We start from the raw sequence: 17318 nt of genomic DNA on the forward strand, positions 1-17318 counted from the left end.
ATGTGAAATGTTTAATGTCTGCTATCCCTCCTGTTTCCTCTGTCTCTTCTTCACAGGAGGAGCCTGGTGATTTGACAGGGGTGCCGGAGGAATATCACGATCTGCGCACGGTGTTCAGTCGGTCCAGGGCCACCTCTCTTCCTCCACACCGGTCGTATGATTGTAGTATTGATCTCCTTCCGGGAACCACTCCCCCCCGGGGTAGACTATACTCTCTGTCGGCTCCCGAACGTAAGGCTCTCGAAGATTATTTGTCTGTAGCTCTTGACGCCGGTACCATAGTCCCCTCCTCCTCTCCCGCCGGAGCGGGGTTTTTTTTTGTCAAAAAGAAAGACGGGTCTCTGCGCCCCTGCATAGATTATCGAGGGCTGAATGACATAACAGTGAAGAATCGTTATCCGCTTCCTCTTATGTCTTCAGCCTTCGAGATCCTGCAGGGAGCCAGGTTTTTCAATAAGTTGGACCTTCGTAACGCTTACCATCTCGTGCGCATCAGGGAAGGGGACGAGTGGAAGACGGCGTTTAACACTCCGTTAGGGCACTTTGAATACCGGGTTCTTCCTTTCGGCCTCGCTAACGCTCCAGTTGTCTTTCAGGCATTAGTCAATGACGTCCTGAGAGACATGCTGAACATCTTTGTTTTCGTTTACCTTGACGATATCCTGATTTTTTCACCGTCACTCCAGATTCATGTTCAGCACGTTCGACGTGTCCTCCAGCGCCTTTTAGAGAATTGTCTTTTTGTGAAGGCTGAGAAGTGCACTTTTCATGCCTCCTCCGTCACATTTCTCGGTTCTGTTATTTCCGCTGAAGGCATTAAGATGGATCCCGCTAAGGTCCAAGCTGTCATTGATTGGCCCGTCCCTAAGTCACGCGTCGAGCTGCAGCGCTTTCTCGGCTTCGCGAACTTCTATCGTCGTTTCATCCGTAATTTCGGTCAGGTGGCAGCTCCTCTCACAGCCCTTACTTCTGTCAAGACGTGCTTTAAGTGGTCCGTTTCCGCCCAGGGAGCTTTTGATCTCCTCAAGAATCGTTTTACATCCGCACCTATCCTTGTTACACCTGACGTCTCTAGACAGTTCGTTGTCGAGGTTGACGCGTCAGAGGTGGGCGTGGGAGCCATTCTTTCTCAGCGCTCCCCCTCTGACGACAAGGTCCACCCTTGCGCGTATTTTTCTCATCGCCTGTCGCCGTCGGAACGTAACTATGATGTGGGAAACCGCGAACTGCTCGCCATCCGCTTAGCCCTAGGCGAATGGCGACAGTGGTTGGAGGGGGCGACCGCTCCTTTTGTCGTTTGGACTGACCATAGGAACCTTGAGTACATCCGTTCTGCCAAACGACTTAATGCGCGTCAGGCTCGTTGGGCGCTGTTTTTCGCTCGTTTCGAGTTCGTGATTTCTTATCGTCCGGGCTCTAAGAACACCAAGCCTGATGCTTTATCTCGTCTCTTCAGTTCTTCAGTAGCCTCCACTGACCCGGAGGGGATTCTCCCTGAGGGGCGTGTTGTCGGGTTGACTGTCTGGGGAATTGAGAGGCAGGTAAAGCAAGCACTCACTCACACTCCGTCGCCTCGCGCTTGTCCTAGGAACCTTCTTTTCGTTCCCGTTCCTACTCGTCTGGCCGTTCTTCAGTGGGCTCACTCTGCCAAGTTAGCCGGCCACCCTGGCGTTCGGGGTACGCTTGCTTCCATTCGCCAGCGTTTTTGGTGGCCCACCCGGGAGCATGACACGCGTCGTTTCGTGGCTGCTTGTTCGGTCTGCGCGCAGACTAAGTCCGGTAACTCCCCTCCTGCCGGCCGTCTCAGGCCGCTTCCCATTCCCTCTCGACCGTGGTCTCACATCGCCTTAGATTTTATCACCGGACTGCCTTCGTCAGCGGGGAAGACTGTTATTCTTACGGTTGTCGATAGGTTCTCTAAGGCGGCTCATTTTATTCCCCTTGCTAAGCTCCCTTCTGCTAAAGAAACGGCACAAATCATCATCGAGAATGTTTTCAGAATTCATGGCCTTCCGTCAGACGTCGTTTCGGACAGGGGTCCGCAATTCACGTCTCAATTTTGGAGGGAGTTTTGCCGTTTGATTGGGGCTTCCGTCAGTCTCTCTTCCGGCTTTCACCCCCAGTCTAACGGTCAAGCAGAACGGGCCAATCAGACTATTGGTCGCATCTTACGCAGTCTTTCTTTTCGCAACCCTGCGTCTTGGTCAGAACAGCTCCCCTGGGCAGAATACGCCCACAACTCGCTTCCTTCGTCTGCGACCGGGCTATCTCCTTTTCAGAGTAGCCCCGGGTACCAGCCTCCGCTGTTCTCGTCTCAGTTCGCCGAGTCCAGCGTCCCCTCCGCTCAGGCTTTTGTCCAACGTTGCGAGCGCACCTGGAAGAGGGTCAGGTCTGCACTTTGCCGTTATAGGGGGCAGACTGTGAGCCGCTAATAAGCGTAGAACTAAGAGTCCTAGATATTGTCGCGGTCAGAGAGTTTGGCTCTCCACTCAGAACCTTCCCCTTAAGACAGCTTCTCGCAAGTTGACCCCGCGGTTCATTGGTCCGTTCCGTATTTCTCAGATCATTAATCCTGTCGCAGTGCGACTTCTTCTTCCGCGATATCTTCGTCGCGTCCACCCGGTCTTCCATGTCTCCTGTGTTAAGCCCGTTCTTCGCGCCCCCGCTCGTCTCCCCCCCCCCCCCCCCCCCATCCTTGTCGAGGGCGCACCTATCTACAGGGTCCGTAAGATTTTGGACATGCGTCCTCGGGGCCGTGGTCATCAGTACCTAGTGGATTGGGAGGGGTACGGTCCTGAGGAAAGGAGTTGGGTTCCCTCTCGGGACGTGCTGGACCGTTCGCTGATCGATGATTTCCTCCGTTGCCGCCAGGTTTCCTCCTCGAGTGCGCCAGGAGGCGCTCGGTGAGTGGGGGGGTACAGTCATGTATTGTCATGTTGTGTCTTGTTCCTGTTCTTTCTCTTCACCCTGTCTCCCTCTGCTGGTCGTATTAGGTTACCTTTTCTTACCCTCCTTCCCCCAGCTGTTCCTTGTCTCCTCTAACTACCTCGTTCACCCCTTTTCCCACCTGTTCCCTTTTTCCCTCTGATTAGGTCTCTATATCTCTCTCTGTTCCTGTTTCTGTCTTTGTCGGATTCTCGTTTGTGTTTCTCATGCCTGAACCAGACTATCGTCGTGTTTGCTGCAACCTTGTCCTGTCCTGTCGGAATCTGCCAGTTCATCTGACCTTGTCCTGTCCTGTCGGAATCTGCCTGTCCATCTGAGCCTACATGTGTTTCGTCATTAAAGAAACTCTGTTTTGTTAATTCGCTTTTGGGTCCTCATTCACGCACCTGACATCAGGTCTCTGACTGGGCCACTTCAGAAGGTGTATTTTCTTCTGTTGAAGCAATTGTGTTGTTGATTTACTTCTGTGTTTTGGGACTCTGTCCTGTTTCATCACCGAACTTCTGTTGAGCTTCAACTAGCCTTAAAATGCCTGCAAAATGTCTTGGGAATTAATTTTTCTGTTGATGATAGCAAGCTGTCCAGGCCCTGAGGTAGCAAAGCAACCCCAAACCAATTAGCTCCCTCCACCATACTTTACTGCTGGGATGAGGTTTTGATGTTGGTGTGCTGGGCCTTTTTTTCTCCACACATGCTGTTGTGTGTTCCTTCCAAACACCACAACTTTAGTTTAATCTGTCCACAGAATATTTTGCTCAAATTAAGATTCCACATAAGTACAGTGAATTCATCTGTCATTTCCTTGTTTTTTTGCAGGAGTTGGATCATTTTCACTCCATGTGTTAAAATCTAATAGATGTCTTCATCCTTTGCTTCAGTGTTGTCAACCCTGTGTCTTTCCAGAATATCACTTCAACATGGATCCCCTAGATCCGCACCTTCCATCCTGCTTCACCCATAATTCTAGTGGGGACACAGTTGGACCTCCGGCATGATTTTAACATCCTTATCCATCTGGACCGGCTGAGGGACAAGCCCCCAGGTCAGGGGGCTGGCAGAGAAGATCAGAGCCCACGACTATGTGGAGTTTTCCACAGTGACCCAGAAGAACCTCAAAGAAGCAGTTTACTCTGCTATCTTTGTTGCCATCAAACACAAGGCCTGTCAGAAACAAAGAAGCTCAATCTCTTGGATCGTGCAGACTTTCTCTAGTGGCGGGTGGAAGAAGTTCTTCTGCTTCATCTGACCAAATGGAAACACTACCTCAAATATAAACTCAACATGCAACAATTTCAAAGAATTTACTGAGTTACAGTTCATATAAGGAAATCCCCCCCCCCCCCCCCTCCCCCCCCCCGGTTGGACATACTGCCAAATTCCCTAAAACGACGTTGGAGGCAACTTATGGCAGAGCAATTAACATTATATTATCTGTCAAGAGCTCTGGTGGACATTCCTGCAGTCAGCATACCTCCCTCAAAACCTTAAATATCTGTGGCATTGTGTTGTGTGACAATACAATGCATTTTAAAGTGACCTTTAATTGTACAGAGCATAAGGTGCACCTATGTAATGATCTTGCTGGTGTCTTTACAGTCTTATGTCCAACAATTTAAACATTAAAATATGCAGTACCAGTCAAAAGTTTGGACACAACCACACCTACTATTTTTTAAAACTATTTTCCACATTGTAGAATAATAGCAAAGACATCACAACTATGAAGTAACACATATAGAATCACGTAGTAACCAATTTTTAAAAAACTATTTTAGATTTTAGATTCTTCAAAGTAGCCACCCTTTACCTTGATGACAGCTTTGCACAATCTTGGCATTCTCTCAACCAGCTTCACCTGGAATGCTTTTTTGAAGGAGTCCCACACAGTTTTGAAGGAGTCCCACATATGCTGAGCCCTTGTTGGCTGCTTTTCCTTCACTCTGTGGTCCAACTCATCCCAAACCATCTCAATTGGGTTGAGATCGGGTGATTGTGGAGGCCAGGTCATCTGATGCAGCACTCCATCACTCTCCTTCTTGGTCAAATAGCGCTTACACATTGTCCTGTTGAAAACAAATGATAGTCCCATTAAGCCCAAATCAGATGGGATGGTGTATCGCTGCAGAATGCTGTGGTATCCATGCTGGTTAACTGTCCCTTGAATTCTAAATAAATCACAGACAGTGTCATCAGCAAAGCACCCCCACACCATCACACCTGCTTTACGGTGGGAACCACACATGCGGAGATCCGCATCAGTTCACCTACGTTGCATCTCACAAAGACACGGCGGTTGTAACCAAAAATCGCAAATTTGGACTCAACAGCCCAAAGACAGATTTCCACCGGTCTAATGTCCATTGCTCATGTTTCTTGGACCAAGCAAGTCTCTTCTTATTATTGATGTCTTTAGTAGTCGTTTCAAAGTTTTCCGGATTGACTGACCTTCATGTCTTAAAGTAATGATGGACTGTTGTTTATCGTTTTTTTATTTGAGCTTTTCTTGCCATAATATGGACTTGGTCTTTTACCAAATAGGGCTATCTTCTGTATACCACCCCGACCTTATCACAATGACTCAAACGCATTGAGAAGGAAATAAATTCCACAAATTAACTTCTAACAAGGCACACCTGTTAATTGAAATGCATTCCAGGTGACCTCCTCATGAAGCTAGTTGAGAGAATGACAAGCGTATGCAAAGCTGTTATCAATGCAAAGGGTGGCTGTTTTGAAAAATCTCAAATATAAATTATATTTGGATTTGATTAACACTTTTTTTTACTACATGATTCCATATGTGTTATTTCATAGTTTACAATGTATAACATAGTAAAAATAAAGAAAAACCCTTGAATGAGAAGGTGTGTCCAAACTTTTGACTCTTACTGTATATATACAGTATATTTGCTCTGATCTTGTGGGGCAAGCAAAGGATGAAGACATCAAATAAAATCAATCACCTGCAGACCGCCAGTTGTGGAACCCTGGTGTAGGGTAAACACGGGTACTAAGGTTAAGTCCGTTGCGATTGATAATAATTTGTCACATTCATACCGACACAATTACGTTGTGTCCACTTAAGGACATTTTCATTCTGGGCAGGTCTCACATCATCCCACTGTCATGATCAAACCATAGAGAAATATGATTTTGTTATCAGGTAGTCGTTTACCAAAGGATTCAAACTATAAATGATCTACTGCCCTCTACTGTTGTACGGGTGTACAGAATATTACAGAAGCTACTGAGCTTTTACTTGTTTAAAGCATATTACAAATTGCATAGAAAATCTATATTTGTTAATTCTGTCAGGAAAATGTATTATTTATAATGATCAAATTCAAAGTCTTGCAATATTGGTGGTAGTGTCAGAAGGAGTTCCCTTTCACAGATTCAACACACAACTAAATCAGGTTGTACAATCCAATATCTTTCTGATAAAATGTCATATTTTACTAGACAATCCATCATCCATGTCTGTGTGTGTCTTTATGTAGAAGTACACATATTATCAAATACTATTTGATTGATTTTTTGACTACAACGCCTGCTTGTTTCATTCAAAACAACTTAATTTCCCAGCATACACCTCAATTTGCCTTTATAATCTGATCAGCTGATCTGACCTGGCTGGCAACAACAACAATCCTAGCGCACAGAAATTCGCTAGGGAAGGGGTTGATGATCAAAACAATGACAAAGCTAGGAAGGATTTCAATGCAATAATATATTTTAAAGTCTCCCGAAACGACTTGGGCTATTTTTCTTTGTATGCTTTTGTTGACCGACCAGTTGTTATCGTAGCATTCGTCTATAATATTATTGACAACCGAGTTTACCAAAACTGTCTAGCTTGGATAACACAGCTAGCTAGCCAGCCAGTTAATGTTAGCTGTTTCAGACAGGGGCGATTGTGATTTGTTGTCGGTGTTTTGTTGATCAGAACTCGTAGTTTGTCACATTGACATTGGAATAACGTTATTTTAAACTAGCTAACTACGTTAGTTGGCTAACTATTGTTTAAATGTCAAGCTACAGGCAGCTAACTTACTAGCTAGCTTTTTTTTAGGCAGCTGTCAGCTAGGTTATTTTATTTTCGTGCTAGGTAGCAATTAGGAAGCTAGCTAACAAGGGAAGTGATTTATGTTTGATTCTAAACAGCTGGCCAGTTTTCCCAGCTGTGGTTTCAAGTTGGTGCCAGTTTGCACATATTCATGTTAGTGTGGTTACCTATATGTTTCAGGGAAATTGTCTTGCCAAACATTTGTTTTATTGCATACATTGAGTTTCCAGCTTTACTTTGCTGTAACGTATTTATTCTGGCAGTGTTCTAATGTTCACGAAGCCAGTTATAACCGTAATGTATGTTATTGTCAAGAGCAGGTTGACTTAAAATAGCCGGAACAAACATTCAACCATATTGCCTCACAGTACTATATTTGCAATGTGTCACATATTGACATTTTTGTATTAAATGTATGGAATGCTGCAGTAATTGTTGGCTAATAAGCTGTAAGAAGTTCTAGTGGATCTTGAACCTTTACAGGTCAATTGGAGCACTGTCACCATGCAACCCTGTTAATAAGTCTACTTACATCAAGTTGTCTATGTTCTAGGTGTTGTGTAGGTGTAGCCTATAAAACACACAATATTTAATACTACGGTCATGTGTTATCACTGAAACTACTTAATTTATATTTATTTACTCTTCTTTTGGGTCTATTTGGCGTTATAGTCAAATTACTCCAGCTAGCATAAAACTGTTCAGATTTGGCTTGTGAAGGAAAAATGAGTGGTCATGGTTCATCAGAAAAGGAAATTAACACCAGTCTAATTTGTCAAGAGAGCTATGCTTGTGGGGGCTCAGAAGAGGCTGCTTTTGAATGTGATGAATGTAGAAGCTTGCAGTGTGTTCGCTGTGAGCAGGAACTCCATAGTCAAGAGGGCCTGCAGAACCATAAACGGGTAGCAATAGGCCCATGGCATGTACCCTACTGTGACAACTGCAGAGGAGGGAAGGAAAGGCCAGTGAATGGCTACCGCCACAGGTCTGTCGTCCGCTGCCAGAACTGCAAAGTCAACCTGTGCCAACCGTGTCGGAAAAGCACCCACAATGGAGGTAACAAGAAGAAGCACCCACTCACTGCCTATCCTCCTCCACCCAAACCTGCAGAGCTTAACTCAACCCCTTCACCCAAACCTGCAGAGATCAACTCAACCCCTTCAGCAAAACCTGTTGAAGTCAAATTAACCCCTCCACCCAAACCTGCAGAGATCAATTTAAGCTTATTGGTAGACGAGGCAGAAGTCCAGAAGGCAAAACTTCTGGAGAAAGTCTGCAGTTTTCTTCTGGTTGATGCGAATGAGGAGATGCAGGTAGGTAGTGAAGGGAATAAAAAAAAAAGTCCTTTTGAGTTTTTGCATTCTGTCAGTTTTGTTTCTAAACTAAATTGTGTTTTGTGAAATGGAATTACCTCATCTGCTAACTCCACTCTTTTTTTCTCTCCAGGTAAATGACGATGGCGCATTTGTGAAGAAATTGAACTGCAAACCTGACAAGCTGATCAAGGTGGTGTCCATCTTTGGCAACACAGGAGAGGGCAAATCCCACACTCTGAACCACACTTTCTTCATAGGCAGGGAGGTGTTCAAGACCTCCCCCACACAGGAGTCCTGCACAGTGGGGGTGTGGGCAGCATTCGACCCCATCCACAAGGTGGTGGTCATTGACACAGAGGGCCTGCTGGGTAACAGCTCCAACCAGGGCCAAAGAACACGACTCCTTCTCAAGGTGCTAGCTATCTCCGACCTCATAATCTACCGTACCCATGCCGACCGCCTCCATGACGACCTCTTCAAGTTTTTGTGCGATGCGTCGGACGCCTACCTGAAGCATTTTACCAAGGAGCTGAAGGCCACTACGGCCCGCTGTGGCCTTGACGTGCCTCTGTCCACCCTGGGTCCGGCCGTCATCATCTTCCATGAGACCGTCCACACCAAGCTGCTGGGCTCAGGTCAGTGCTGAGAAATACTGTAGTCATCACTTACCATAGTATGCTGTACACAAATCGAAGATTGTTACTTGCTGCACTAATCAGTCTCATTGTTATTTCACCTTCCTTGACAGAGTGGAAGCAGGAATACAGTAGATTCATGCATATTGTCAAGAATGCTGCTATAGAAGATCATAAAACATGTGATTTGGTCATTACTGGTGCACAATCCTACTCGTCCCTATCTCCCTTTGACACGCTAAGACTAGTAATTGTTATTCCAACAGAGCTGTTTTGATACAGTGTTAACAGGTAACTGACCAGTCAAGCAGTTTGAATAATCTAGAGACCTTTTCATTTTAAAGTATGTGGCTGTTGAACTGTAAATTATTTTAAATCCCTTAAAATATGCTGAACAAAAATATAAACGCAACATGCAACAATTTAAAATATTTTACTGAGATACAGTTCATATAAGGAAATCAGTCAATTGAAATAAATGAATTGGGCCCTAATCTATGGATTTCACATGACTGGGAATACAGATATGTATCTGTTGGTCACAGATACAGTACCTTTAAAAGAAAGGTAGGGGTGTGGATCAGAACCAATCAGTATCTGGTGTGACCACCATTTGCCTTGTGCTGCGCGACACATCACCTTTGCATAGAGTTGATCAGGGTGTTGATTTTGGCTTGTGGAATGTTGTCCAACTCCTCTTCAATGGATGTGTGAATTTGCTACATATTGACAGGAACACGCTGTCATGCATGTCGATCCAGAGCATCCCAAACATTCTCAATGGGTGATATGTCTGGTGAGTATGCAGACCATGGAAGAATTGGGACATTTTCAGCTTCCAGGAATTGTCTATAGATTCTTGCGGCATCGGGCTGTATGTTATCGTGCAACATGAGGTGATGGCGGTGGAATGGCACGACAATGGGCCTCAGGATCTCATCATGGTATCTCTGTGCATTCAAATGGCCATCGTTAAAATGCAATTGTGTTCGTCGTCTGTAGCTTATGTCAGCGCATACCATAACTCCACCGCCACCATGGGGCACTCTGTTCACAACGGTGACTTCAGCAAACCACTCGCCCACATGACGCCGTACTTGTATTTTTATTTTATCTAACCTTTATTTAACTAGGCAAGTCAGATAAGAATTAATTATTATTTACAATGTTGGCCTACCAAAAGGCCTCCTGCGGGGAGGGGTGCTGGGATTAAAAATAAATAAAATAAAAATATAGGACAAAACACACATCACGACAAGAGACAACACTACATAAAGAGAGACCTAAAGACAACAGCATGGCAGCAACACATGACAACACAACATGGTAGCAGCACAAAACAGGGTACAAACATTATTGGGCACAGACAACAGCACAAAGGGCAAGAAGGTAGAGACAACAATGCGTCACTCAAAGCAACCACAACTGTTAGTAACCGTGTCCATGATTGAGAAAAACATGCACATTGTCTACAGTTGTAAGGCCGGTTAGACGTACTGCCAAATTCTCAAAAATGACGGAGGTGGCTTATGGTAGAGAAATTAACTTTACATTTTCTGGCAATAGCTCTGTAGTCAGCATACCAATTTCACACTCCCTCAACTTGAGACATCTTTGGCATTGGTTACAAAACTGCACATTTTAGAGTGGCCTTTTATTGTCCCCAGGACAAGGTGCACCTGTGCAATAATGCTGTTTAATCAGCTTATTTATATGCCACAACTGTCAGGTGGATGGACTACCTTGGCAAAGGAAAAATGCTCACTAACAGGGATGTAAAACGTGTGCACAACATTTAAAAGAAATAAGCTTTTTTGTGCATATGGAACATTTCTGGAAACTTTTATTTAAGCTCATGAAACATGGACCAGCACTTTACATGTTGTTTATATTTTTGTTCAGTGAATGTTTCTTGTCTTTAAAGTTTGACTTTTTTGTTGTGTGAGGCACCTTCCATCTCAGTTTTGATTGATCAACGTAATAAGTGAAATGTCCTTTTTATGAAGGGATATATAAAAGTTAAGTCTGTCTTCTCATCCTGTTCTTCGTTCTCCCTCATTTATAACAGACAACTCATCAGAGTCTGTAGATCGGTTGCTACTTGAGCGGTTCAGGAAGCTAGGCCGTTTCCCAGAGGCATTTAGCTCCATCCAGTACCGAGGCACGCGTACCTGCAGCCCCCCAACCGACTTTGGTGGCCTGCAGCACACCCTAGAGCAGCTGCTGGACAACAACGCCACCCGCTCCCCTCGCTCCCCAGTCGTCATCTTCAAAGCCTTGCAGGTAGTAGACATGCTTATAACTCAGTCAGTAGTCAACTGGCTCCAAAACAGTTTCAAACAGGCTCACATTTACATGAGGCAAACACTAAAACAAGAACAGGATGTTTTAGCAAGTTAGAAAAGTTGCTATTCATTTTCAGTTACAGATCTGTTTACTTTCACACTGTTTGAATAATCTAGTCAGGCTATGTGTATGACATTTCTGATGTATTGTTTCTCTCTGTCTAGGCCCTGAGTGAGCGCTTCAATGGGGAGATCTCTGATGAGCTCATAGCCCACAATTGCTTCTTCCCCGATGAATATTTCACCTGCTCCTGCCTCTGCCTCAGTTGCGGGTAAGTCCTCTCATTTATTTCATTTTCTCCATCTCATGCCACTGACTACAGCAAGGGTTTTACCCAGTCACATTGTTGTTGCTATTTTAGCTCTGGCTGCAAGAACAGCATGAACCACCTTGGGGAGGGGGTGTGTCATGAGGCCAAACACCGCTGCCGTTACTCACCCCAATACGACAATCGCATCTACACCTGTAAGGTTAGTTCTGTGGATATCCACCTAAATCTTGTACTACCTGAACCCAATGTTGCCATATGACATTCTGAAGATCTGACTCTGTATCAGGCTGACCGCAATGCCTCTGTTGTCCCACTAGGCCTGTTACGAAGGGGGAAAGGAAGTGGTGGTGGTTCCCAAGACCTCTGCGTCCTCAGACTCTCCGTGGCTGGGTCTTGCTAGATTTGCTTGGTCAGGGTGAGTGACACTTGAGGTCATCGGTTGGAGTTGGATTTCTACCGGTGTCTCTAATTTTAAGTCATGGTGCTTTTTGATCTAGAATCACCAATCCATTCATTGCTAACCCTTAGCTGTTTACTAACTTATTTGGTGCACTCCAGATATGTAGTTGTTTGTCTTGAGGTACAGTGCATTTGGGAAGTATTCAGACCCCTTTTTCCACAATTTGTTAGTTACAGCCTTATTCTAAAATTGATTAAATTAAACATTTTCCTCAATCTACACAATACCCCACAATGACAAAGCTAGAACAGTTTTTGAAAATGTTTACACATTTAAAAAAAAAAACTGAAATACCATTTACAATTTACATAAGTATTCAGACCCTTTGCTATGAGACTTGAAATTAAGCTCACGTGCACCCTGTTTCCATTGATCTTCCTTGAGATGTTTCTACAACTTGTTTGGATTCCATCTGTGGTAAATTCAATTGATTGGACATGATTTTGAAAGGCACACACCTGTCTATATAAGGTCCCACAGTTGACAGTGCATGTCAGAGAAAAAAACAAGCCATGAGGTCGAAGGAATTGTCCGTAGAGCTCCAAGACAGGATTGTGTCGAGGCACAGATCTGGGGAAGGGTACCAAAAAATATCTGCAGCAATGAAGGTCCCCGATCATTCTTGAATGGAAGAAGCTTGAAACCACGAAGTCACTTTCTAGAGCTGGCCGCCCAGCCAAACTAAGCCATCAGGGCAGAAGGGCCTTGGTCAGGGAGGTGACCAAGATCCCGCTGGTCACTCTGACAGAGCTCCTCTATGGAGATGGGAGAACCTTCCAGAAGGACAACCATCTCTGCAGCACTCCACCAATCAGGCCTTTATGGTAGAGTGGCCAGATGGATGCTACTTCTCAGTAAAAGGCACATGACAGCCCGCTTGGAGTCTGCCAAATGGCAGACCATGAGAAACAAGATTCTCTGGTCTGATGAAGCCAAGATTTAACTCTTTGGCCTGAATGCAAAGCGTCACATCTGGAGGAAACCTGGCACTATCCCTAAGTTGAAGAATGGTGGTGGCAGCATCATGCTGTGGGGACATTTTTCAGCGGCAGGGACTGGGAGACAAGTCAGGATCGATGGAAAGATGAACGGAGCAAAGTACAAAGAGATCCTTGATGAAAACCTGCTCAGGACCTCAGACTGGGGCAAAGGTTCACCTTCCAACAGGACAACAACCCAAAGCACACAGCCAAGACAACGTAGGAGTGGCTTTGGGACAAGTCTCTGAATGCCCTTGAGGCCCAGCCACAGCCCGGACTTGAACCTGTTCGAACATCTCTGGAGAGACCTGAAAATAGCTGTGCAGTGACGCTCCCCATCCAACCTGACAGAGCTTAAGAGGATCTGCAGGGAAGAATTGAACAAACTCCCCAAATAAAGGTGTGTCAAGCTTGTAGCGTCATACCCAAGAAGACTCAAGGCTGTAATCGCTGCCAAGGTGCTTCAACAAAGTACTGAGTAAAGGGTCTGAATACTTTTTTTAAATGTATACATTTGCAAACATTTCTAAAAATCTGTTTTAGCTTTGTCATGGGGTATTGTGTGTAGATTGAAGGGGAAAAAATAACAATTTAATCCATTTGAAAATAAGGCTGTAACAAAATGTGGGAAAAGTCGAGGGGTCTGAATACTTTCCGACTGCACTGTATATGGTTAGAACTGCTCTGTAAAATGTAACTTTTTTGTGTGTCTCTGCAGGTACGTGATTGAATGTCCAAACTGTGGGGTGATCTATCGGAGCCGGCAGTACTGGTATGGGAACCAGGACCCAGTGGATACGGTGGTCCGCACTGAAATCCAGCATATATGGCCTGGGGTAAGAGAACTACCACACCACATACCTACTAAAATACTTCTAAATGCCCCTTGGTATTATTTCCACATTCTCAACATAGTCTTATATGTAAACAAAATAACTCAATGTTCACTTTCCACAGGCAGATGGATTCCTGAAGGACAATAGCAATGCAGCACAGCGTCTGCTGGATGGAGTTAACTTCATGGCCCAGTCTGTGTCAGAGCTCAGTGTGAAGCCTGCCAAGGCCGTCACCTCCTGGCTAACGGATCAGATCGCCCCGACCTACTGGAAACCCAACTCCCTCATCCTGGTGAGTGACAGAGGACCAACCACACACATCATACGTGGAACATTTGAGTCAACACTTTCTTGTCCAGGAACCTGTTTATTTGCCCTTCGCTGCTTTTCAGCAGGGGGCCAATGTTACACAACCCATGTTTGCGGGTCACAAGATAAGGCTCAGATCGACCCCTCGTCCTAGATTCCCCAGTCAATAACTGCCTCTTGTATTTGTTTTTCCCCTGTAATGTCCAGACATGCCTTAAGTGCCAAGAGGTCTTCCAAGACAACGATACCAAGCATCACTGCCGTGCCTGTGGGGAAGGGTTCTGTGACACATGCTCGTCCAAAGTCACGCCTGTCCCAGAGAAAGGCTGGGGTCTGGTCCCCGTGAGAGTCTGTGACACCTGTTTTGAGCAGAGGGCCACACATACAGGTACCAACACCTCAAAGCCAAAGTTAGCCTGTATGTATTTATTATTAGCCATGCTGTACAGTGGTAACTTAGTATACTTAGCCTTTAAATCTGTTTTTAGCCTTACTTAGTCTGCATACGTGTTTATTTTAGCCATACTGTACAGTGGTAACATAGTTGTATGCTTTGTACAGAGTTGTTGCATGCAGAGGTTGAAGATGAGGAAGGTGGAAACCTAGCCAGGAAGGTTGGAGAAGCAGTGTCAAACACACTGGGCGCCGTGGCTACTGCTATTGACATCCCACTGGGTGAGTTATGTAACACAAGAGCCAGAAAGAATTGTGTAATGGGCAATGACTGCAGGAATTTAAACCCATGAGCAGGCTGCCATCTGGTGGCATATGAAAAATGTCTCTGCTGCTCCTTATCACAAATAAAAGTATTTTTAGATCCTGTAGTATTAGGATACTTTTATCGTTCGACATGTTATTGGAAGTGCAATACTAAACCATTCTATTGTAACAGTCGTTTTTTACTGTGTGTCCGCTCTCTCTTCAGGTCTGGTCAAGGATGCTGCGCGTCCCACCTACTGGGTGCCTGACCAGGATATCCTCTCTTGCCACAACTGCCAGTGCAGCTTCACTGCCAAGTTGTCCAAGCACCACTGTCGCGCCTGCGGGCAAGGCGTGTGTGATGAGTGCTCGCTGGAGCGCCGGCCGGTCCCGTCGCGGGGCTGGGACCACCCCGTCCGTGTTTGTGCTAACTGCAACCAGAAACCTGGAGACCTTTAACGGGGCTGGCCCTCTTCCCTTACAACACTGGACTGAACCACCTCTAGACCCTCCACCCACCCCTTATAGACCTCCATTTAATGGTTCTGTCCCGTGTCTGTGGCAAGTGTGTTTTTAGTAAATCTAGTTTTAGGGTTTCTGATGCCTTGTAGAACAACAGGAACATCTATGTAATTTGTCCTTATCAAAAGAGTGAGCCAGGAAGATATTTTGAGCTCTTCATTTACCCAAATCACAGCTTTTTTTAAATGGTTTAAAAATATTTTTCTACCATGGAAAAAAAGTACATTTGTAGCATGTTAGCAATGTTATTTTCTTGAGAACCCTGGGGAGGGGGTTAGTTTTAATCAATACTTTCCATAAGGCCTTGTTTTACTGATGTTACTACTAATGTTGAGGGGATAATGGTGTCAGTGAAGTCCCTGCTGCAGGTTAATTGCATGCTCTACTACACTATTTTAAGTTTGCTCTAAGTCTGTTGCAGCTTTACAAAGCTGCTGCTTATCATAGCCAGAAAAATACAAAAAAACAAAGATTTGACTTAGATTTGAGCATGCATGAACACCCATATCCCATTTTTCAACCAGTCTGTCAAGAGTTAGTCAACTTTAGATTTAGGATATTTGGTCTGCAAATAGCCTTTTGGGTTACTGCTTCTGTTGACACTAACTTCATATTTACTTCAGAGGTTATGGTTCTATGAAGACATGGAATTATGCTAGAAGGTGAATTCAGGATTTTAGAAACTTTGTTTTGTAGAAAACAATTGTTCAGCTTGAGTCTGAAAGATGCATAGCCTTTGAGATGTTCAGAGGGTCTGGTGATCTCTGAATAAATCAATACCTAACCTCATTGTTAAAATATAACTTATACTGGGTGGTATTTTTGTAATGTATCTGACAATTTCTGTTACTTAAGTGTATACACATGATGTGCATTATGCACCTAGAATTTGAATGGTGTGGCAGTTACTACCGTTTGTTTGAATCTTGTTTGATCACCATAAGCATAGGCTGGTGGGACAATGAACTCAGCATTTGTTTTCAGCCCTCTGCTTCTGTGGCATTATTTGTCATCCATGTTAAAGATTGCAGTGTGAAATAGATTGCATGCTCATTCTTTCATATTTTGTGCTTTTTAATAATTGAGAGATATGCTATATGTAGACAGTAAGTCATCTTAAGTTAGTTTAATGTGGTTTTATTTCTGAATAGTGTTATTGGTATATTTGAGTTCAATTGCTTTCTTGACTGGAATCTGTTGTCCTTCATTCATACAACACTTGGATATGCACAGTCAGCTAGCATTTATACCTTAACCATTTCACTTCTTTGATGGTTAGATGAATAAGAGGCTGAAATGTCAGAACCCAGGGAACAATATTACCTGGATACATGCCAACCAAGCACATGTTTATTTCCTTTGTGTTTGGAAAAAAAGAAAATGAAGAAAAAAAGGTTGTCCTGTAAGCATTTAAGAGATAATTGTCATTTTGTTAGATTTGTATTTTATTTTTGCCCTTTTGTCTAAGCTGTAACCCTAGATAGTGAGGTATAGAAATTACGATGGAATCTGCCTTGTCTGCTGTCAAAATGTTTATCTGATTGAATGATGTCATTGTATGAAACTAAGTCATGTCTGTGTTGCTAATATTGCACAGAATAATAGCCAGGAATGTCAGCTATGTCCCCATCTAGTCCTTTGTTTTCCAAACCTATTGCTTGAGAGAGACCTTTGTGACAGAAATGATAATGGATTGAATTCTCGAATCGACACTCCTAATGCACAGAGAAGAAAGTGGTATGAAACACTATGTTATGCTGTTATTGAACATAAGATCATGAAAAAGTGTGGATGTCTGCATATTGACAATGCCCATAAGTGGTGGAATAACTATATTATTAAAGTCTTATCAGCTCATGGATGTTTATAATTATTTGGTTTGGGAGGGGGCTATGGATATTTAGTCAGGTTCTATTTCAAATTTCTAATAAG

General features: G+C 44.2%; 1 protein-coding gene across 1 annotated transcript; it reads left to right on the forward strand.

Annotated features, from left to right (window-relative positions):
• Positions 1 to 6569: 6569 nt before the first annotated feature.
• LOC110497938 (zinc finger FYVE domain-containing protein 1) lies at positions 6570 to 17243 on the forward strand. The gene is made up of 11 exons (XM_021574417.2): positions 6570 to 8325; positions 8459 to 8963; positions 11032 to 11246; positions 11474 to 11580; positions 11671 to 11779; positions 11898 to 11995; positions 13739 to 13856; positions 13978 to 14148; positions 14373 to 14553; positions 14727 to 14840; positions 15091 to 17243. The coding sequence occupies exons 1-11, from the start codon at positions 7738 to 7740 to the stop codon at positions 15321 to 15323; spliced, it is 2439 nt and encodes an 812-aa protein (XP_021430092.2). The 5' UTR covers positions 6570 to 7737; the 3' UTR covers positions 15324 to 17243.
• The last annotated feature ends 75 nt before the right edge of the window (positions 17244 to 17318 follow it).

The sequence above is a fragment of the Oncorhynchus mykiss genome, chromosome 19 (genome assembly GCF_013265735.2).
Source record: "Oncorhynchus mykiss isolate Arlee chromosome 19, USDA_OmykA_1.1, whole genome shotgun sequence".
NCBI classification, from domain to species: domain Eukaryota; kingdom Metazoa; phylum Chordata; class Actinopteri; order Salmoniformes; family Salmonidae; genus Oncorhynchus; species Oncorhynchus mykiss.